General features: G+C 28.8%; 6 protein-coding genes across 6 annotated transcripts in view; 3 read left to right on the forward strand and 3 right to left on the reverse strand.

Moving 5' to 3' along the window:
* Window positions 1-521, reverse strand: part of LOC128958939 (ectin-like) — a 709-nt gene extending 188 nt beyond the window's left edge. The window contains exons 1-3 of the mRNA XM_054304904.1: window positions 366-521; window positions 115-260; window positions 1-53 (exon numbers count right to left, since the gene is read on the reverse strand). The exon at window positions 1-53 is cut by the window's left edge and continues 188 nt beyond it. Of these exons, the coding sequence (XP_054160879.1) occupies window positions 1-53; window positions 115-260; window positions 366-521 (355 nt within the window). The remainder of the gene's footprint in view (window positions 54-114; window positions 261-365) is intronic.
* A 2,622-nt stretch (window positions 522-3,143) lies between these two features.
* On the reverse strand, window positions 3,144-4,888 carry LOC128957458 (general transcription factor IIH subunit 2-like). Its single transcript, XM_054303223.1, has 4 exons — window positions 4,619-4,888; window positions 4,411-4,522; window positions 4,035-4,333; window positions 3,144-3,871 (listed from the first exon to the last, which is right to left on the reverse strand). The coding sequence occupies exons 1-4, from the start codon at window positions 4,678-4,680 to the stop codon at window positions 3,226-3,228; spliced, it is 1,119 nt and encodes a 372-aa protein (XP_054159198.1). The 5' UTR covers window positions 4,681-4,888; the 3' UTR covers window positions 3,144-3,225.
* A 2,349-nt stretch (window positions 4,889-7,237) lies between these two features.
* Window positions 7,238-8,487, forward strand: LOC128957713 (pre-mRNA 3' end processing protein WDR33-like). Its single transcript, XM_054303520.1, has 3 exons — window positions 7,238-7,679; window positions 7,774-7,974; window positions 8,130-8,487. The coding sequence occupies exons 1-3, from the start codon at window positions 7,341-7,343 to the stop codon at window positions 8,349-8,351; spliced, it is 762 nt and encodes a 253-aa protein (XP_054159495.1). The 5' UTR covers window positions 7,238-7,340; the 3' UTR covers window positions 8,352-8,487.
* A 1,377-nt stretch (window positions 8,488-9,864) lies between these two features.
* Window positions 9,865-12,779, reverse strand: LOC128957490 (uncharacterized). Its single transcript, XM_054303257.1, has 2 exons — window positions 12,462-12,779; window positions 9,865-12,129 (listed from the first exon to the last, which is right to left on the reverse strand). Exons 1-2 carry the CDS (start codon window positions 12,656-12,658, stop codon window positions 11,805-11,807), a joined length of 522 nt encoding a protein of 173 aa, XP_054159232.1. The 5' UTR covers window positions 12,659-12,779; the 3' UTR covers window positions 9,865-11,804.
* Window positions 12,780-14,404: 1,625 nt separating this feature from the next.
* Window positions 14,405-20,065, forward strand: LOC128957683 (pre-mRNA 3' end processing protein WDR33-like). The gene is made up of 8 exons (XM_054303488.1): window positions 14,405-14,881; window positions 14,976-15,176; window positions 15,311-15,462; window positions 17,610-17,834; window positions 17,953-18,107; window positions 18,191-18,269; window positions 18,390-18,500; window positions 18,583-20,065. Exons 1-8 carry the CDS (start codon window positions 14,540-14,542, stop codon window positions 19,955-19,957), a joined length of 2,640 nt encoding a protein of 879 aa, XP_054159463.1. The 5' UTR covers window positions 14,405-14,539; the 3' UTR covers window positions 19,958-20,065.
* Window positions 20,066-21,771: 1,706 nt separating this feature from the next.
* LOC128957684 (6-phosphogluconate dehydrogenase, decarboxylating-like) overlaps window positions 21,772-22,500 on the forward strand; it is a 2,151-nt gene continuing 1,422 nt past the window's right edge. The window contains exons 1-3 of the mRNA XM_054303489.1: window positions 21,772-21,942; window positions 22,032-22,128; window positions 22,222-22,500. The exon at window positions 22,222-22,500 is cut by the window's right edge and continues 86 nt beyond it. Of these exons, the coding sequence (XP_054159464.1) occupies window positions 21,941-21,942; window positions 22,032-22,128; window positions 22,222-22,500 (378 nt within the window). The 5' untranslated portion in view covers window positions 21,772-21,940. The remainder of the gene's footprint in view (window positions 21,943-22,031; window positions 22,129-22,221) is intronic.

Consider the following 22,500-nt stretch of genomic DNA (forward strand, 5'->3'; position numbering starts at 1 on the left):
GATTTTCTAAAGGATTATTCGACTCATAATCATAGAAATTTGTTAGACGATACCTATTTTATTTTTTTTAAAAAAATAAATAAAGTAAAATATTATTTTTTTTCCTAAACTAACCAATATCCAATAACAAAACTACAGTTAGATTTGTCATATAATCGTAAAAGATTTTCACCGATACTAATAAAATCATCAGTACGACCATCATCGATTTTCTCAAATTTTGATACTTGTTCACAGCGCTTTTTCGCAAAATTTATTAGCTAAGATAAAAATATATAATTAATAAATGCATACAATGTATATAGATTGGTAAAAACTTAAATTGATTAATTTAATTTTTAAAAAAAAAATAATAATATACAAACATTTTCGTCAAGCTTCAATGGTCTCGAATTGTGTTTGGATCGATAATAATTAATAGATTTTAAACATTCCATATTAAATGATGGAGTAGTTTCATCTATGACCGTCCATTTTTCATTGGGATCAACATAGTCGTAGGATTCAACATTATTTATCATGCTAGTATGAACATGATAATTTTTAGCTAAAATATAGTTAGACATTAAAATAAAATTATAATTATATTTAAAAATTAAATATATATATATATATATTTAAATTTAATAAACTTACCAAATATTGCTAAAAATGAAATAATAGTTAAAACTTTCATAAAATAAAACATCGTTTTTTGTGATTTTTTTAAAAATTAATTAAATATTTCTAAGTAAATTTAGTATAATTTTGTTTAATACCAAACTATGATACTGTATATAATTAATTAGCTAACTTAAATATTTTGCATCACTTATTTATACCCTAATTTAATCAAATGATTAGTTTGCTTTTTTTTAAGAAAAAATTAATTTTCATTGTCTAGACTCTAGACTATTAAATAATTAAATAAATATTACTTTAATATTTATTAGATAAATAATGATAATTAAATTTTTTTGTAATATATTATAAAATTTATTTGATTAAAACTAATAATATTATTGTTAATTATTTTTTTCTTAATTTTAACATATAATTACTATATTCATACTTAATCTTATTTATGAATATATTAAATATATAAAACTATATTATTTTATTTATAATTAACTAATGTCTACTAAAATGTTTAGTAAATTATTTAATAGATTTAAATTTCTAACTAAAAATTTTGAATTAAAATAATTTATTATATTCATTAACAATTATATATATAATAAATGTTTTTTTAGTTAAATATATTGATTATTATAGATTATTTTAATATATTATATTTAAATAATTTATTTTTAATGTTTTAATTAATTTTTATTATTATATAAATTAAGTTATATATATATACACGTGTATTACATTTTTTAATTAATGTAATAGTAATATATTACTAATATTAGATGATAAGCTAGTTTTGAATTTTTAACTAAAATTTTGAAATATAATAATTTATTAGTAATTTTATTAGCAAATATAATTGTTTAGTAATTTTAATATATTATTTATTAGCTAATTTTATTATTTTGAAATATAATATAATATAAAAACCAGTTAAGAATGCTAGAAAGCATTTTTAGAAAAAAACTTGAATAGCACTGAAACCATTAGTTTGTATAATTATAGCGGTTATATAGTAACATAAAAATTTAAAAGCTGGTCAAATATACATAATTTAAATATTGTTTTATAGTGATTAGTTATATTTGTATATCAAATGACTCGGTATGACAAAATAAATTCAACTTTAGTCATGTAGGGTATAAAATGATTCAGTATGACAAAATAAACAACTACTAAAGTGTGGTATCAAATGATTACTATAACAAACTATAATCATTTTTTGCCGCCATTTTTTGAAAAAATAAAATTATAATTTTGATCTATTATATCTTATTTTTTATGCTCTATACAATTTTAAACGTTAAAAATTTTTACCTAAATTTTTTTACTTTGGCCGCCATTTTTCTCTATGTTACCGAAGAGATATTAAAATTTTAATACATATTTTTATGCCTGTTTTTGATGCTTTATTCAAATCTATACTTAAAAAATTTTACCTAAAATTTTTTTTATCTTTGGCCGCCATTTTCTCTATGTTCCCGAAGAGATATCAAAATTTTAATGCAACTTTTCAATACATTATTAATAGTCCTATAACTGAATCTGAAGTCAGAATTTCAAAATTCGCAAAAAAATATGCGACACACACACAGACAGACTCAAAAAGCCATTATAGATTTCAGTAAACAAAACTTTTCAAGTTTTTTTTGATAATATATATATTATTTATAATACATTTAATAATATACAGTATACTGTATACACTGGCACAATTAAACATTTTTTAAAATTAATCTAATCTAATTATTTTATCAATTGATTTTAACTATACAGTACATAATTAAAATCAAACATAAAAAAACAATAATAATATAAATAATATTACCAAATAATAATATAAATAATATTACCAAATAATAATATAAATAATATTACCAAATAATAATATAAATAATATTACCAAATAATAATATAAATAATATTACCAAATAATAATATAAATAATATTACCAAATAATAATATAAATAATATTACCAAATAATAATATAAATAATATTACCAAATAATAATATAAATAATATTACCAAATAATAATACAGTAGTTATAATATTTTAATAAAAAAAAATTATATAAACATTTGCTTAATAAACATAATAATAAAATTATTATATTTTAAATTAACTATTTGTCAAAAAGGCAGTAATCATTTTACAATTTAATTAGAAGTTTAATATAAATAATTATTTATTTATTTTTAAATTGTTTTATAAAATATAATTTATTTTAATTTAAATTTAATTATTTCAATGAAGAGAAAGAGATAGTGAGTGAGTGAGTGAGTGAGTGAGTGAGTGAGTGAGTGAGTGAGTGAGTGTGTGTGTGTGTGTGTGTGAGAGTGATAGAGATAGAGATAGAGATAGTTATAGTTATTGTCATAAAATTTTTACATTAATTAAACAAAAAAATATCGTTTATTACAAATACAATAATTTTTTTTGTAACAATAACTTAATTTACAGTATATTTGAATTAGTTATACAAACAAATATTAATTGTTTTATTTAATGATTGATTGATTAATTACTACTACTGGTTGTTGTTGTTGTTGTTGTTGTTGAGACACAACCGGGACATACATGAAGTGTTTCCGTGAATAAACAGATCGCAATCAATACAATAGATTTTTGAGAACAGTCCTCACAAACGGCACCACTAATTGATTTTTACTATCGATTTGTTTATTAAAGGCATAGCATTCACGAGTAGTAGTAGTAGTAGTAGTATCGGCCGATTCGGGAACAGTTAGCTCTTGGAATACATCGACTGGAAACAGATGATGATAGGAACGGGCCAAATGTGCCGGCGATACCAATGTTAGGCCACAAACCTGACACTCGACGGGTAGATCACAGTATTTTGATTGACATTTCGGACACAAATAGCCGGTTGTACTGAAATTGCATGTATTGTTCAGATGGCATACACACATCGATGCTTGAGTTTGGCCATCGTTCATATAGGTTGGGAAACCCATTTGCATGAGCGATGACTCGGTCATTGATGATGCCGGCGGATCCATGTGCTGATAGACCAGTTCCTTATAGTGTCCCTCATCCATGACAACATCGTACAGGCCTTTAGTTTTCTGGGCCAATGTTCGACAAATACGTAGTTCGGCGGCCAATCCAATGACCGAACAGCGGATGTTATGGACAAACAGTTGACTAATCGTCTGATTGATATCATTTGGATCGCATGTCGTCAAACTGCCCATCAATACGAGTACTTCTTTGCTGGTGTGGGCCGGCATATGTCTGGTGTGATTCATATAATTAAAAAAAACAATTACCTATACATTCAATATTCAAATCAATTGAATCACTGGATCTAATCAATTGAATCACAGGATCTAATCAATCAATTGAATCACTGGATCTAATCATTTGAATCACTGGATCCAATAAATCCAATCAATACCTTAGTATCTTCATTGACATTTCGAGCGCATTCTGAAGAGATGGTTCGCCAATACAAGACATATCGTTCAACCGTCGGATGGCATCCAAATGCTGGCGAACATTGGCACTCAAATCGCTTAGTTTTTCGGCTCTTTTATTTCGGGTAACAATCAGTCCTAAATGGCTGATCGGGTTTTGATCGATAAATTCATTGATAAACATTTCCAATATTTTTGTCGTACATTTCAGCCGATTTGGTCGCAAATCTATTTGATTCATCGATGAAGACATGTCTACAACGATAAACAGATGTCTCATCTGCGGTAATAATAATAATACAATACAAAGAGATAATCAATGGTCAGTCAATCAAATCAGCACAAAAAAAGCCGAACCATTCCGAGCCGTAGATTCTTTTTGTTAGCCAGTCGTCGGCGTTTGGCTTTGTTCACCATATCGGCGACCATCGGTTCGATGAGTCCGACGGCTGTCTCTTTGATTGCTTCCCTATAGAAGTTTGAAGACATTATTCATTATTATTACCACAAAACAGAAGTTATGTTTAGTTTTCAAAGACAATCAATCAATCAGATCAATACATACCATGTCTTTTCGTATTCAGTTTCCCAACGATATCCACCTTTGCCATCATCGTCGGCGTCCATATTGTTGTTGTTGCTGTTGCTGATGATGATGACTAATATTTGTGGCCAATAGTTATTATTATTATTATCACAACTAACTGATCCCAAAATAAGACATTTGTTGAATTTGGTCGGCGAAGATGTGGCCAAATCAACGAATAAAACTTAATAAAAGCTAATCAAAACATATACACACATATAAACACATACACACACACACACACACACACACACACACACACACACACACACACACACACACACACACACACACATTGACAGCAATTATTAATTACAGATCAGGTGGTGTTTCGCAACCCGACCACTCAAACAGTGGTTCGGTGCCATCGACGGTCACATTGGTCTTAAATAGGCTTAAATTATGAGACAACAGCTGAAACAAAGTAATGTTCAACTGTTGTGGTTGGGTTAGAGCTTGTGGTATACTTGTAATGGTCGCCACTAAGTGATCCAGTTTACCACACAGTTCATCAATTTGTCTTTTAATTGACATCAGTGCGTGACTCTCGACCATATAAATGTCAACTCCAGGCCCCTCTTGGGCTACATAACCAATTGCTGCCGACAATTGGTGCCGAAGAGTGACCAAATGACTGAGAGAGAGAGAGAGAGAGAGAGAGAGAGAGAGAGAGAGAGAGAGATAATTATTGTCATAAAATTTTTACATTAATTAAACAACAAAAAAAAATACCGTATTTTACAAATACATTAATTTTTTTTTGTAACAATAACTTAATTTACAGTATATTTGAATTAGTTATACAAACAAATATTAATTGTTTTATTTAATGATTGATTGATTGATTGATTACTACTACTACTGGTTGTTGTTGTTGTTGTTGTTGAGACACTACCGGGACATACATGAAGTGTTTCCGTGAATAAACAGATCGCAATCAATACAATAGATTTTTGAGAACAGTCCTCACAAACGGCACCACTAATTGATTTTTACTATCGATTGATGTTTATTACAGTCATAGCATTCATGAGTAGTAGTAGTAGTCTTATAGCCATCCGATTCGGGAACAGTTAGCTCCTGGAATACATCCGACTGGAAACTATGATGATGATAGGAACGGGCCAAATGTGCCGGCGATACCATAAATGTTAGGCCACAAAAAAACCTGACACTCGACCGGTAGGTCAACAGTATTTTTGATTGACATTTCGGTTGACAATTACATCAATCAGCAGATAATCAATCAATCAATCAATCAATTAGTTTAGTGTCCATACAATCCATACCCATTTGGCTGCCGATTATCGGCATTCAGTGCCGCCGTTATACGATCTATGCTACGTATAAGTGTTATGACATTTTCATCGATGTCCACTCTATAGCCATCGTTGTTTGGATTCATTATTAATTGGTTGTTATTAAATGATAATGACTTATATTTTAATATATTATATGATGTTTTCAATACATTCACACGTAATGACTGATCCATTGATTTCAGTCGTCTTTTATATAGTTTTTTTGGATCTGAACTGTTGATTGAAAAATTGATTGCATTGTTGTTGTTGTTGTTGTTGTTGTTGTTGGCCATCATTTGTTATATTAATTTATAAATTTTGGAAAATAACTTATAATACATTAGTAAATAAATAAACTGTTAGATTATATTCAAAACCAAAACACTACCACTAATACAGTAATGTATATATATATATATGCGCGCAATGTATTAGTGTTTAATGCTTAGAGAGGGGCCGAGTTTTTGCAAAACATAAACTATTTGTTATATAGTTATTATTCATACAATTTTATTTGTATGTATATATATATATATATATTATGTATAATCTATGATATATCTATGTGCTTGTGTGTGGTGCGACTACTATTGTTTTGGTTTTGTATATAATTGGACAGTATAAACTCATACATACATTTATACATACATTGATTTGTTTGTATTATTATAACTAAATATTATTATTATTGTATTTCAATCAATGAATTATATAATAAAAAAATATATAAATTTAATTGAATTGTCATTTGAATTGCTGTTTGAATGTTAATAATAATAAAACAATTTTTTTATATATAAAATGTTGAATCAATTGATCATTGATTTAGTTATTTAATTGAATTTTAATGTTTGTTTGGTTTGGTTTTGAATTCAATTTGATTTCAATTTTAACACAACTATAACAACAATAACAACGAGTTATTTATAAATTAATTAAAATTTATTATTATTTAGTTATTTATATCATATATTCAATCAAATTGTTTTTGAATTGCAATCAAAAAACAACAAAAATTATTAAATTATTTATCCATTGATTGCTATTTTAACTAAAATATCGGATTTTTTTTTTGATTATTAATTCAATTATTTTTTTAAAAAACAATTATTAATTAATTAACTAATTATTATATATTTTTACTGTTATATTATTTTTTTTACTGACAATTGTTAACTAAATTTAGTTAATTAATTAATTTAATAATAATAATAATAATATTGTTATCAAATATTATTGTTTGTTTACGATATACAGTATATAATGATATAAATGTTATAAACCTATTGTATTGTAAAACAAAACTAAAACAAATGTTTGTATTATAATTAAGTCAATTCATCAATTAATTTGATACCCGATTACCATCCGATAAGTGGCCACTACTGATAAGACACACGATGGCAACCATGGCATCGCCATATAGGGCACAGTTTAATACACCCGCCGGTGGAGGAGGAGGCGGTGGTGGCGGCGGAGGAGGAGGAGGAGGTCCGCCATCACAGTATCACAAAGGCTATCGCCAGCCGATGACCAGTTTCTATGTATTTCAACCGCGACCGCCAGTGGCCAATACATATCAGGCTACCGAATTTGATGGGAAACGTTTGCGTAAAGCCATTGCCCGCAAAACAGTCGACTATAATTCGTCGGTAATTAAGATGTTAGAGTCAAGAGTCTGGCAACGGGACGAACGAGATTTTCCCGCTATTAATCCCGATGTTGGCTACTATACAGAGGTTTTTTAATTTAAAAAAAATTGTTTTTAAAAGTTTTTTAATTATAAACTCTAATATCTATTGTTTTGTTTGTTTCGTTTGTTTGTTGGATCAGATGGTACCGCCGTTGAATATGTTGGACAATCCATCCAATTGTATAACTACAAAGTTTGTCCGAACATCGACCAATAAGATGCGTTGTCCAATATTTTGTGTCCTCTGGACACCCGAAGGTCGACGACTGGTTACGGGAGCTTCGAGTGGAGAGTTTACTCTATGGAATGGATTGACATTCAATTTCGAGACCATTCTTCAAGTAATTATCGTTTCATTCATTGATTTTTGTGGTCACTGTTGTTGTCGGCGGCGGCGGCGGCGGCAGCAGCGGACATATCAACTAACTATTTGCTAATTGAATGTCTAATTTGATTTGTTTTCATTTTGATCCACCCATTGATTGATGATTATTAGGCTCACGATAGCGCCGTACGGGTAATGGTCTGGAGCCGTAGCGACAATTGGATGGTCACTGCCGACCAAACCGGTTATGTCAAGTACTGGCAAAGCAATATGAATAATGTGAAGATGTTTCAGGCGCACAAAGAGCCGATACGGGCCATCAGGTTCGCACATAACACACACACAATCAATCAATCAAAAAATAGCAGATATATCTGCGCACAGTTACCTTAAAAAAAAATATTTTTTAGACTACCGGTTCACCAAATAAACAAATAATAACATCTCCCTATCACACAATCATCACCGGTGATGTATTTTGTTGACTATTTTTTTTTAATTTGTTTGTTAAAATAATTATATATTTGTTAATTATATATTTAATCGTTAATTATTTATTTATTTAAAAAAAAATCATACAAATCATTGCTAATAAATTTTCAATCAATACCTACATTAAACTAATAATAAGTTTATAATAATAATAATTATAATAATTATAATTTCATATGCTATGCGATCAATAATAATAAAAAATAAAGTCAATACTACTACTACTACTACTACTAATTATATGATTAAAACTTTAAACTAATTTAAAATATTTTTAATCTCAAAAATAAAGTTTTAATAATAAATATATATATTATGTTAAGCTATATATGTGTTTCAACAAACAAACAAAATCTGTGATATATTTTATAACAAAAAATAAAATGTTGTCTTTATTTTTAAGATATTTATAAAAAATATTATTTTTAAGATATTTATAAAAAAAATATTATTTTTATAAATAAAGATTTACCCAAAAAAAAATCAATGATTTAACTTCAAATAAATAATGTGTGATAGTTTATAATATATATATATTTGTGATATTAGTTTTAATATTTTTTATTGTTTATATGATTTCTAAATAGTTTATATTTGAAAAATAATTAATAAATAAAATAAAATGCAATAATCATAATAGACGACAACAACAAAAATTTATACAATAGTATTATATATATATAGAGAAAATATATATATTTATTATTTGTTAACATATTTTTCAATTATAGTTTTAGAAATTCATGTATAAAATTAGTGATGAAAAAAGTGTTTTTTTTAAAAAATACATTAATATAATTATATGTATATTTAGGTGTTTAACAATATAAAAATTTTTACCTTATATTTGTTTTTTTAATTTATTTGTTTTTTTTAGTTATATGATACATATATGATGTGTGCGCTTAATGGCAATAATAACTTATAGTTTAATAATATATGTTATCTAAAATAGTATCATAACTTATACTTTAATTATATGCTAGAATTTAGGCCTATTTATGATTATTAATATAATTTAATAAAAATATTTATACATTGTATATACACAGGTATTATACATACAATAACACATAGCTGTGCACAACCAATACGTCTATGATATTAACTATTATTATTATTATTGCTGTTTTGGTTTTGAATATATAATTTATATATTCAAAACCAAAACAATAATATATATCCGATTATTTATAATATAATTTAGTTGAAAAAATAGTTTTTTTTTTTAATTAAAATAATTCATATTTTTTATTATTAGTATTATTTACGGTAAGTTAGTATTATAGTAATTATATACAGTTTTTTTTTAATTTTTTAATTAAATTAATTTAAAAATTAAGTAAAAAAAGTGATTTTTTTTAAAAAACAAATATTTAAAAAATCCGACTAATAATCGGTAAAAAAAAATCCGATACCCTTTGGATAACCGGAAATTGGCAGCAAATGAAAACTTTTTTTTTTTTTTTGGGTCAACTGTTGGCCCCAACAAACTACTTGAGGTACGGGTTTGAGGTAAAGCTGTCCGCGGGATATATATATCGCTTACTTTTTTTGATAGACATAATCATTAGTATCGCCCAAACCGTGTATATGGGATCAGTTGACTCAAACTCCGTTGTGAATCGGCTGTGAATTGATAGTCAAAACTCTGCGTTTGTTCAGTTCGGCTACAATTCGGCGACAATCAGACCGGTTTCGGGTGTCGTGTAGTTTTTCACTCAGTATTCCACGGTATCATCGAAACACGTTTACCCGTATTTACCGGTATTACGATTACCCGAAACATAACACTAGAATACATGACAGACATCTGTTTCACGGGTCAACTCCCGGCCCCACATATCCCGGAGTTCATCATTCGGTTTCTTTGCGTCCAAAAACAAATAGTAATCTTTAAGATCCGTGAAAGCAAACGAGTCTGACCGACCCCATCGGCCATTCGGGAATTAATCCCACGATTGCGTCCGATAGACATAGCTTTTTGGTCGAACCGACCAGAATATTGGCCGAACATCTTCCCGACGACGGCGATGACTAGGAGGCGGTAGCCATGGCAACGGTTTGGCCATACATTTCAACCATAAACCCAATTGTTTTAGTATAGCTGTTGTCGCCAATTCACGATTTAATGTATAAAAATGAAGACCAGGTGTAGAATTCGTGGGGAAATCAATAGCCGACACAAACTAACTGTCCAATCGATACCATAGTTACGGACACGGCTTCGTCATTGTTACGCAAACGGTTCAGATCTGTTAAGATATTCGGAGGTATATCTAGTTTCGATAGTTTAACAATTTTTTCCAATGAATCATAGCTCTGAATGGGCATAATTCCGGCCAAAATCGGTACATCGATACTTTCGCGGCAACATTTGGCCACAAAATCGGTAAATACTTCAGCTTTGAAAAATAATTGCGTAATAATAATAGTCGGCGCCGGCATCTACTTTATCTTTCAAATACTTAATGTCCAAATCGGCTGACTAGGACTCCGGATGACAGCCCAGATAGTCGGCGGCAACGACTATCGTAAAAATACTGGCCATACTCTTGACGTAAAGCGTACCGAATCGGCGGCAAACTTAAACTCTTGGCCAACACTACTAATACTAGAGTCGTCGGCGACACGTTTGCTATCGTTGCCAATGATGTCAATCTTTTTGTTGGTGTTGTTGTCGGCATTGATTCGGTCGGCACTGAGGGCTAGTATGTTACGAATGCCCAAACACTTGGCCCGATCCAAGTGCTGGCGTAGATCCTGTCGGTTGAGTCCAATACACGTAATATGTGTCCCAACCGTGTAGGCGATCAGTTGACTCCAACTCCGTTGATATTTGGCTATCAATTGATGGTCAAAACGCCGCGTTTATTCAGTTTCGACAATTCGGTGACAATCAGTCCGGTTTCGGGTCGCAGTTCTTCACTCAGTAATCCACGGTATCATCGAAACACGTTTACCCGTATTTACCGGTATTACGATTACCCGAAACATAACACTAGAATACATGACAGACATCTGTTTCACGGGTCAACTCCCGGCCCCACATATCCCGGAGTTCATCATTCGGTTTCTTTGCGTCCAAAAACAAATAGTAATCTTTAAGATCCGTGAAAGCAAACGAGTCTGACCGACCCCATCGGCCATTCGGGAATTAATCCCACGATTGCGTCCGATAGACATAGCTTTTTGGTCGAACCGACCAGAATATTGGCCGAACATCGGCGGCCATGGAAACGGTTTGGCCGCAAATTTTATCTAAAAATCTTTTTAAAATACATACAAAAAACAGAGAGACAAACAATGACAAAGACAGACAAATATAAAGACAAACAATCTTCGGTCGTCAAACTAATGTTGACCATCGCCGACATCTGGAATCAGATGCGGCGGACTATCTTCCTGTCCAACAACAGGAGGCCAAAGAATGATACTATCGGTGTCTCTTATATTTGACTTAAAAGTATAGAGTAATTGAAGGATTTGTTGGACTAATGGGTGATACTCTAGATGTATATCTTGAGCATTAGAGAGCTCGCACTCAAACACCAATGCATCGACATATGTCTTGACCAACATTTTTGATGTCATTATATTGTACGCTGGCATTGGGTTATCCGGTAAGACATAGTCGACAATAAATGGCATCAAATGATTCCGAAGGTCGGCCAACACTCTGGAGGAATGAGAGGAGATATATATAGATAGAGAGATAGAGAGATAGAGAGATAGAGAGATAGAGAGATAGAGAGAGAGATAGAGATAGAGATAGAGAGATAGAGAGAGAGAGAGAGAGAGAGAGAGAGAGAGAGAGAGAGAGAGAGAGAGAGAGAGAGAGAGAGAGAGAGAGAGAGAGAGAGAGAGAGAGAGAGAGAGAGAGAGAGAGAGAGAGAGAGAGAGAGAGAGAGAGAGAGAGAGAGAGAGAGAGAGAGAGAGAGAGAGAGAGAGAGAGAGAGAGAGAGAGAGAGAGAGAGAGAGAGAGAGAGAGACAATGACAACAATATTTACTCGTTTGCTTGAAGTGCTATTATCTCATTGATCTGATCCACTAATAGTCTTAGTTTAGAAGATATTGATTCCCACGCATTCATTGTTTTCAATCGGTGTCTATTATGTATTTCCAATAGTTTATAATTATCAGACATTAGATGTGTCTGATATAAGATATGTCTTAAAAGTGATCGTCTTTTTAATTTATGCCTCATTTTTATAACAAAATATATTGTTGTTGTTGTGGTATTTGATTCACTCTTTGGTCACAACAATGGAAAAAAATGTCAGTCTTTTGGTTTCAATCACACAATTAGTATAGAATAGTATAAACTGTGTCTCATATGTACTGTATTTATACACACTGTATGTTATAAAACAGTTAGGGTTACATCAGATTCAATCCCATGTTTTATTTTATACCTAAAATCATATGTTCCCAGTACTTTCCAGGTAATTTCCAGGGGGGGGGAATTTATTAATTAATTGTGCTACCTATATATATTTAATTCTAAATTTACACAATTTATTATAATTTTCAAAAAAATAAATAAAATTATTAGTTTTTATTTTTTTAAAAAAACAATTATTATATTAAATAGTATTTTTTTAAGTTGTATTGATTTTTTCATATATATAACTAAATTAATTGAATTAAAATTTGTTTTTAAAAATCAATTGCAACGTTTTGGTATTATTTAATTTTAATTAATAAAAATTTATTTTCATATTTAACTATAAATGTAGAGAATATAACATTTTTTTCGGGAAAATTTGAGTGATTATTATAAGGGAACTTCCCTTTCCCTGGGAGATGATCTAACTTTTATAATAGTATACATAGTGTACAAAGTTTGTATTATATTACTCATATATATACTCACACACACACACATACTGTACATACACACACACATACTGTACATACACACACACATACTGTACATACACACACACATACTGTACATACACACACACACACACACACACATACATACACACACACACACACACACACTCATACTGTACATACACACACATACTGTACATACACACATACACACACACACATACACACACACACACATACACACATACATACATACACATAAATACACATACAATGTGTATTATGATTCATATGTATTATTGTAATTTATATCTAATGGGCCTAAGATAGTAGTTGAAAATAATGTTATATTTTGTACTTTATTATGTATACATACATACATTACATATACTCAGAGTTTAATAGTTTACTACTACTACTACTACTACTAATAATAATAATAATAATAATAATAATATCAATAAATATGGCGTTTAAGTGAATTGTCGTGTTTTTTGTTGTTTGATTTGTTTGTATTATTATTAACTAAATATTATTATTATTGTATTTCAATCAATGAATTATATAATAAAAAAATATATAAATTTAATTGAATTGTCATTTGAATTGCTGTTTGAATGTTAATAATAATAAAACAATTTTTTTATATATAAAATGTTGAATCAATTGATCATTGATTTAGTTATTTAATTGAATTTTAATGTTTGTTTGGTTTGGTTTTGAATTCAATTTGATTTCAATTTTAACACAACTATAACAACAATAATAACAACGAGTTATTTATAAATTAATTAAAATTTATTATTATTTAGTTATTTATATCATATATTCAATCAAATTGTTTTTGAATTGCAATCAAAAAACAACAAAAATTATTAAATTATTTATCCATTGATTGCTATTTTAACTAAAATATCGGATTTTTTTTTTGATTATTAATTCAATTATTTTTTTAAAAAACAATTATTAATTAATTAACTAATATATATTTTTACTGTTATATTATTTTTTTTACTGACAATTGTTAACTAAATTTAGTTAATTAATTAATTTAATAATAATAATAATAATATTGTTATCAAATATTGTTTGTTTACGATATATATAATGATATAAATGTTATAAAAGTCTATTGTATTATAAAACTAAAACAAATGTTTGTATTATAATAATTATAAGTCAATTCATCAATTAATTTGATACCCGATTACCACCCGATAAGTGGCCACTACTGATAAGACACACGATGGCAACCATGGCATCGCCATATAGGGCACAGTTTAATACACCCGCCGGTGGAGGAGGAGGAGGCGGTGGTGGCGGCGGCGGCGGAGGAGGAGGCCCGCCGTCACAGTATCACAAAGGCTATCGCCAGCCGATGACCAGTTTCTATGTATTTCAACCGCGACCGCCAGTGGCCAATACATATCAGGCTACCGAATTTGATGGGAAACGTTTGCGTAAAGCCATTGCCCGCAAAACAGTCGACTATAATTCGTCGGTAATTAAGATGTTAGAGTCAAGAGTCTGGCAACGGGACGAACGAGATTTTCCCGCTATTAATCCCGATGTTGGCTACTATACAGAGGTTTTTTAATTTAAAAAAAATTGTTTTTAAAAGTTTTTTAATTATAAACTCTAATATCTATTGTTTTGTTTGTTTCGTTTGTTTGTTGGATCAGATGGTACCGCCGTTGAATATGTTGGACAATCCATCCAATTGTATAACTACAAAGTTTGTCCGAACATCGACCAATAAGATGCGTTGTCCAATATTTTGTGTCCTCTGGACACCCGAAGGTCGACGACTGGTTACGGGAGCTTCGAGTGGAGAGTTTACTCTATGGAATGGATTGACATTCAATTTCGAGACCATTCTTCAAGTAATTATCGTTTCATTCATTGATTTTTGTGGTCACTGTTGTTGTCGGCGGCGGCGGACATATCAACTAACTATTTGCTAATTGAATGTCTAATTTGATTTGTTTTCATTTTGATCTCCCCATTCAATGATTAGGCTCACGATAGCGCCGTACGGGTAATGGTCTGGAGCCGTAGCGACAACTGGATGGTAACTGCCGACCAAACCGGTTATGTCAAGTACTGGCAAAGCAATATGAATAATGTGAAGATGTTTCAGGCGCACAAAGAGCCGATACGGGCCATCAGGTTCGCACATAACACATACACAATCAATCAAATCAATCAAAAAATAGCAGATATATCTGCGTACAGTTACCTTAAAAAAAAAAAAAATATTTTTTAGACTACCGGTTCACCAAATAAACAAACAATAACATCTCCCTATCACACAATCATCACCGGTGATGTATTTTGTTGACTATTTTTTTTTAATTTGTTTGTTAAAATAATTATATATTTGTTAATTATATATTTAATCGTTAATTATTTATTTTTAAAAAAAAAATCATACAAATCATTGCTAATAAATTTTCAATCAATACCTACATTAAACTAATAATAAGTTTATAATAATAATATTTCATATGCTATGCGATCAATAATAATAAAAAATAAAGTCAATACTACTACTACTACTACTACTACTACTACTAATTTGATGATTAAAACTTGAAACTAACTAAAAAAAAATATTTTTTATCTCAAAAATAAAGTTTTAATAATAAATATATATATTATGTTAAGCTATATATGTGTTTCAACAAACAAAAAATCTGTGATATATTTTATAACAAAAAATAAAATGTTGTCTTTATTTTTAAGATATTTATAAAAAAATATTATTTTTATAAATAAAGATTTACCCAAAAAAAAATCAATGATTTAACTTCAAATAAATAATGTGTGATAGTTTATAATATATATATTTGTGATATTAGTTTTAATATTTTTTATTGTTTATATGATTTCTAAATAGTTTATATTTGAAACAAAAATAAATAAATAAAATAAAATGCAATAATCATTATATTAAATATATATATATAAATTATAATTAATTTTGTCTAACAATCTAATTATAATTTTTATTGATTATTTGAATAATAATATACAAAAAAAAAGTAATAATAAAAAAAATTAACATTAAATATATTTACTATATTTTTATTTCTTTTCCTATTATTTAATTCATATACTTATACAGTACTGTATATACTATGACTTTAAAACTAAAAATAACTAAAAAAAATTTCAATACTATAATAATAATTATTTATAATATTAATATAATTTCTATTTTTAATATATAGTTTAGTAATTTTATTATTATTATTATTATTATCTAATGGTTTGTCGCAATGTTTTATAATAATTATATTATTATTATTAATTTTTTTTATACTAAATTACTAGATATGTTTCGGTCAATTAGCTATTGGTATTATATAAGTATATAATTATTGTTTTTACATTAATTAATAAAGTATTCACATAACTATAAATATTGATAAAAAAAAATTTTTATATATGAATAATATTTAATATAACATTAATAGTTTTGTTTTATATAGTTATATAATATAAGTTTTATCGATATTTTTTTTGTATACTATAGGAGGTGGTAATAGACGACAACACAAAAATTTATACAATAATATATATATATATATATATATATATATATATATATATATATATATTTATTATTTGTTAAAACATTTTTCAATTATAGTTTTAGTAATTCATGTATAAAATTAGTGATGAAAAAAGTGTTTTTTTTAAATACATTAATATAATTATATGTATATTTAGGTGTTTAACAATATAAAAATTTTTACCGTATATTTGTTTTTTTATAGTTATTTAGTATAAACGTTATCTCATATCAATTCAATTGAAAACAATTGATAGCAAATATTTGTTGGTTAACATAAATGAAACAATAATTTATAAAAAAAAATTGTATATTATTTGCAATGTTTTTTAAAAAAAAACTATTATTAGCATAAACTTTGACATTTAAACTAGAAATCATAAAACACAATATACTACCTTAATTTTTACACAATTATTATTCAAAAAAATTATATTTAAAAAAAATAAATTAAGACTTTTCTATAGGTAATTGTATATAAAAAAAAATATTGTAAATTTAAATAACAATAATTTTTTTTTATATATAACTTATAATTCAATATATTTATATATATCTAAATATCATATACAGTATATAACGGGATTAACAAACAAACAAATTAGTCAACAAAAGTCTAAAAAAAATGTTTTTTATTTTTGTAAAAATTACTGTTTTTTTTTTGTAAAAAAAAGTTGTATCTAATGTTTTATATATATTTTTTTTGTTTGGCCATCAAAAAAATATATGGCACCTGTAGTTTTTGCCCAACCGACCAGAAATTTGCTACCTGTTCCGATGACGGTACCATACGTATATGGGACTTCCTCCGGTGCCACGAGGAACGTATACTCCGTGGACACGGAGCCGATGTCAAAGGTGTCGACTGGCATCCGTACAAGTCGTTGATAGCTTCGGGCAGTAAAGATAGTCAACAGCCAGTAAAACTATGGGATCCTAAATCTGGCCAAAGTTTGGCCACTTTGTAAGCGGATTATATAAAAAAAAACAATTATGATTTTCATTTACCGCTAGTGATGATAACCCTATTAACTCTAATAATTGATTTTTTTTATATTACCGAAACACCGATATACCTGAAGACACGCTCACAAAAATACTGTAACCGATATCCAGTGGAACCAAAACGGCAATTGGCTGCTGACATCATCGAGAGATCATTTGATTAAGATATTTGACATCAGAAACATGTCCACCGAATTGCAGACATTCAGAGGACACAAAAAGGAGGCCAGTTGTATGTGTTGTTCAGCCATTATATTCATTAATTAATTAATTATCACATTTACCGATAATTTGTCACCACCTCTTTATTTGAAGGTATTTCCTGGCATCCAATTCAAGAGAGTCTGTTTGCCAGCGGTGGCTCCGATGGATCTATACTGTTCTGGTTAGTCGGGTAAGTGTCTGTCATCATATCATTAGTTGATAGCTTTTTTGTTTGTTTGCGGTTTTTTAATTAATTACCGATATTTTTCTTTTATTGTTTGTTTGTTTATCGGGTCGGTTGGGTATACAGAACCGAAAAAGAAGTGGGCGGTATGGAAACGGCTCACGATTCTATAGTCTGGTCATTGAATTGGCATCCATTGGGACACATATTGACCTCAGGATCTAATGATCACACCTGGTATTTGATGATAATAATAATATTAATTATTATTATTATTATTACCCGATAATTAATATATATATTAATTAATTTTTTACAGTAAATTTTGGACTCGCAATCGTCCCGGAGATAAAATGCGAGACAAATATAATCTGAATTTGTTGCCCAAAGGCACCGAAGATACCGAATACGACGATGTAGTCACTGCACCGGCCATTCCGGGTATGGGTTTCGGTGATCACGAATACGAAGAGGAAGAGGACGCCTCATCTAACGCCATGAATGGCCAGTCGGCGGCGGCGGCGTCGTCGTCATCGATGGCTGCGATTCCCGGATTTGGTTTCATTAGTGACAACGATGACAATAGGGAACAGATACGTAAGGTGCCCTACGCCAAGCCTATACCCAAACAATTTCAACAGCACTGGGATGGAGATCCTAAAATGGGTGGTGGAGGCGGTGGAGGTGGGGGTCCAAATACAAACGATCACCCGATGATGATGATTGTCGATCAAAAACCAAATATGAATCCTAATACTAATACTATTGATCCAAATTTGTTGATAAGAAATCATAATAATAATAATAATTTGAATAATAATACTAATAGTAATAATAATAATATGAATCAAAATTTAATGCCACCTCCGCCTCGTTTCGGTCCCGGACCACCACCGCCGATGCCGCCACCTCGTCCACCATTTATGCAGTCAGGCGGTGGTCCACACCCTGGACTGCCAATGCAAGGACATCCTAACAATAATAATAATAACAATAATCCAAACATTCCGCTACCGTTTATGCAGCAGCAAAACAATCAGCTGCCGCCACCACCGTCTATGCCAATGCCGCCGCTGCCGCCATCGATGTTACCACTGGGAGCTCATCAACAACAACAACTCAACGACAGTCATAGTTTTCATCATAGTTTGTCACATCATCACCAACAACAACAACAATCAAATCATCGACAACAACAACAACAAAACATAAATATGGATCGACCCATATCTCCGCCACATTCGAGTCGCGATACTGACGACAGGTTTCCAATGATAGCGGTTAACCATTTTGACGAAGATCTTCGCGGACACAAACGCGACAGACCTTATGATGATCAGCAACAACAGTACAACAATAGAAACTATAGGTTTAACGATAGAGAGCATAGAGGAGGTGGTGGTGGAGGAGGAGGTCCTGACTATGACGATGTAAAGCCTCCCCGACGTGATGACCGATGGGTCGGCGGCGGCCCTGGAGTTCGGGAGGACAATGACATTGCTTTCAGAAATAGTAGTAATAATAATACCAATAATAATAATAATATTAATACCGATCAAGATTTTAGGTCAAGAAAGGGCAACAATAGTAACAACAATATCTGGAAAAATAATAGGATATCACCTAATAATGGTGACGTTCCCCAAAGGGATCCCCGGGACAGACACCCCCGGGATAGGGATCGCATGTACTAACTAACTAACTATCCCTATGATTATTATTCAACAATTATTATTATTTAACTATATTTTATTTATAATGAATAATTCATATGTATGTATATGTATGTGTTTAAGCAAAAAAACAAACAACAAAATTATAAATTAAATTAATTATTGAAAAAAAATAAATAAATAAAAAAAGATATTTTCAATAAAAAAAATATAATACTATAATAAGTTTCTGATTAGTAATTAAAAATATATATATATTTGAATTTTATTTATAGACAAACAAAATAAATCTATAAATAGATTTTTTTTTGTTGAAAATTTTAATCAATATCTCAATAATAATTATTACTTTATTTAGAAATTAAATTTTTCTCAATGTTTTTCTTTTTTTTAAGTATACAATCAAAAACTGATTTATTTTATAATATTTTATTATTTTAGTTAAAAAAAACGCCAATTATATGGCAATGACATGATTTTTAATGTCTTTCCTCTAACGGGTAAAAACTTTTTTTTTATTTGCTTATTATTATTATTATTATTACAATATATAATAATAATTACAATTATATATATATTATGTAAAAAGTTATATACAGTTAAAGTCGTGACATTTATTATATACTGACACCAATATATATAGTGTGATATCTAACCAATCAAATTGATTATTATATATATATACACTGTTAATCATAATTACAGTTATATACAGTATATTAGCAGTTATTATGCAATTTCACTGTAAAATAAAATAAATATATTAATAGACATAAAAATTGTTAATTTTTAAAAAATAAAATTACTAAAACATTGTATAATACATTTTGTAAATCAGTAAATTAAATATATATATATATATATCTAATAGAATGGCCAAATAATTATATATATATATATAATTATTCAATTGTCTATATATTATTGTATTATGTTATTGTGTATAATAACTTTATATATATATGTAATAGGAATATATATAATATATATATTTATCTAATCAAACAATTTAGATAAAACAAAGTTTAACAAATAATTTTTTATTTTTTTTTGGTTATCTATTAATATTTAAGTGTTTAGTCAATATTTATCTTTATTTTTTAAAATTATTAGTACATTGTATTCAATTTATTGATTTTATAATATTAGACTAATAACTAGCCATTTAATTGCTTAAAATTCATTAAATATAGTTTAGCAACAATAATAATAATAACTAATTAATTTAATTAATTTTTTAAAAAAGTTATTTATATTATTATTAATTATTAAAAATTATGTCAATAATAATAATATAATTAATTAAAATTTTAAAAATAAATTACTATTGAATTAGTACAATTTTTTTTGTACTATGCACTTAACAAAAAAATTTCAAGGTTACTATAGATTTTTTTTTAAAATAAATAAAAATTTTATTATTGTTATATACAGTACAGTATTATGCAATTGATTTTTTTTGAGTGCACTAAATATATAGTATATATATATAGTATTATATATATATAGTATTATAAATATATATATAGTATTATATATTGTACTGTATATACAGTACAATATATACTGTATATAGACATTGAATTAATAGTGCAAAACAAATAAAACAAACATATATTTTATACACAATATTCAGTCACTCTATTGAATGTAAAAATGCAATAATAATAATAATAATAATAATATTTCCAATGACTGTACGGTAAAAATCTAATGTTTTATTATTACTGTTAAGTGTTTTAAATTAGTAGTCAAACAAAAAAAATTGCAGAAATTTCCTGTAAAGTTGTCGTCAAGTTTTTACAGTAAATTATATGTTAACTAAACATTACATTGAATTCACATCAAAAATAAAATCATTGATTGTATTGCAAAAAGTCATTCAAAATATTAATATCTAAAATAAAAATCATTAAAATATTTCATTCATTTTAAAACAAATCATTACTTTTGTTGCAAATAAAATAATAAGACATTAATTACTTTAAGAGATCCCCAAACAAAATGTAAGTAAAATAATAATAATAATAATAAAGTGATTACAAGTATAGCGATATAATTATTATCATGACTTTCGGCATTTGTCTGATGACAGGTCACAACAACAACAACCCGAAGCCGACATTGCACTCATCGGTCTGGCAGTGATGGGCCAGAACTTGATCCTCAATATGGCTGACCACGGATTTACGGTATGTATAAAACCCCCACCAATGAGTTTATATGGCCAGAGATTATAACTACCCGATTGATTATACCCGATACCCGACACATCCGACACACAGGTCTGCGCCTATAACAGAACCACCGAAAAGGTTGACCAGTTTTTGGCCAACGAAGCCAAAGGCAAGTCTGTGGTCGGTGCACACAGTATTAAGGAAATGGTTGGCAAACTGAAACGTCCCCGACGTGTGATATTGTTGGTCAAAGCTGGTCAAGCGGTCGACGACTTTATCAAACAACTGGTACCCTATCTGGAACGCGGCGACATTATCATCGACGGCGGCAATTCCGAGTATAAGGACACTCAACGTCGGTGTAAGGAACTCGATGGCCAGGGATTG

The sequence above is a fragment of the Oppia nitens genome, unplaced genomic scaffold (assembly GCF_028296485.1).
Source record: "Oppia nitens isolate AA-2021 unplaced genomic scaffold, nextdenovo-longstitch-racon4-pilon3 scaffold3_pilon_pilon_pilon, whole genome shotgun sequence".
NCBI lineage: Eukaryota > Metazoa > Arthropoda > Arachnida > Sarcoptiformes > Oppiidae > Oppia > Oppia nitens.

Excerpts from the sequence above, each read along its gene's own strand:
- LOC128957458 (XM_054303223.1), bottom strand. The coding sequence starts at position 4,680 with ATGGACGCCGACGATGATGGCAAAGGTGGATATCGTTGGGAAACTGAA. Across the intron at positions 4,334-4,410 it reads AGAATCTACGGCTCGGAATG|ATGAGACATCTGTTTATCGT; the intron begins GTTCGGCTTTTT and ends TTATTACCGCAG. Across the intron at positions 3,872-4,034 it reads ATGTCAATGAAGATACTAAG|ACATATGCCGGCCCACACCA; the intron begins GTATTGATTGGA and ends GAATCACACCAG.
- LOC128957713 (XM_054303520.1), top strand. The coding sequence starts at position 7,341 with ATGGCAACCATGGCATCGCCATATAGGGCACAGTTTAATACACCCGCC. Across the intron at positions 7,680-7,773 it reads ATGTTGGCTACTATACAGAG|ATGGTACCGCCGTTGAATAT; the intron begins GTTTTTTAATTT and ends TTGTTGGATCAG. Across the intron at positions 7,975-8,129 it reads ATTTCGAGACCATTCTTCAA|GCTCACGATAGCGCCGTACG; the intron begins GTAATTATCGTT and ends GATGATTATTAG.
- LOC128957490 (XM_054303257.1), bottom strand. The coding sequence starts at position 12,658 with ATGAGGCATAAATTAAAAAGACGATCACTTTTAAGACATATCTTATAT. Across the intron at positions 12,130-12,461 it reads ATAGCACTTCAAGCAAACGA|AGTGTTGGCCGACCTTCGGA; the intron begins GTAAATATTGTT and ends TCATTCCTCCAG.
- LOC128957683 (XM_054303488.1), top strand. The coding sequence starts at position 14,540 with ATGGCAACCATGGCATCGCCATATAGGGCACAGTTTAATACACCCGCC. Across the intron at positions 15,463-17,609 it reads GAGCCGATACGGGCCATCAG|TTTTTGCCCAACCGACCAGA; the intron begins GTTCGCACATAA and ends TGGCACCTGTAG. Across the intron at positions 18,270-18,389 it reads ATACTGTTCTGGTTAGTCGG|AACCGAAAAAGAAGTGGGCG; the intron begins GTAAGTGTCTGT and ends TTGGGTATACAG.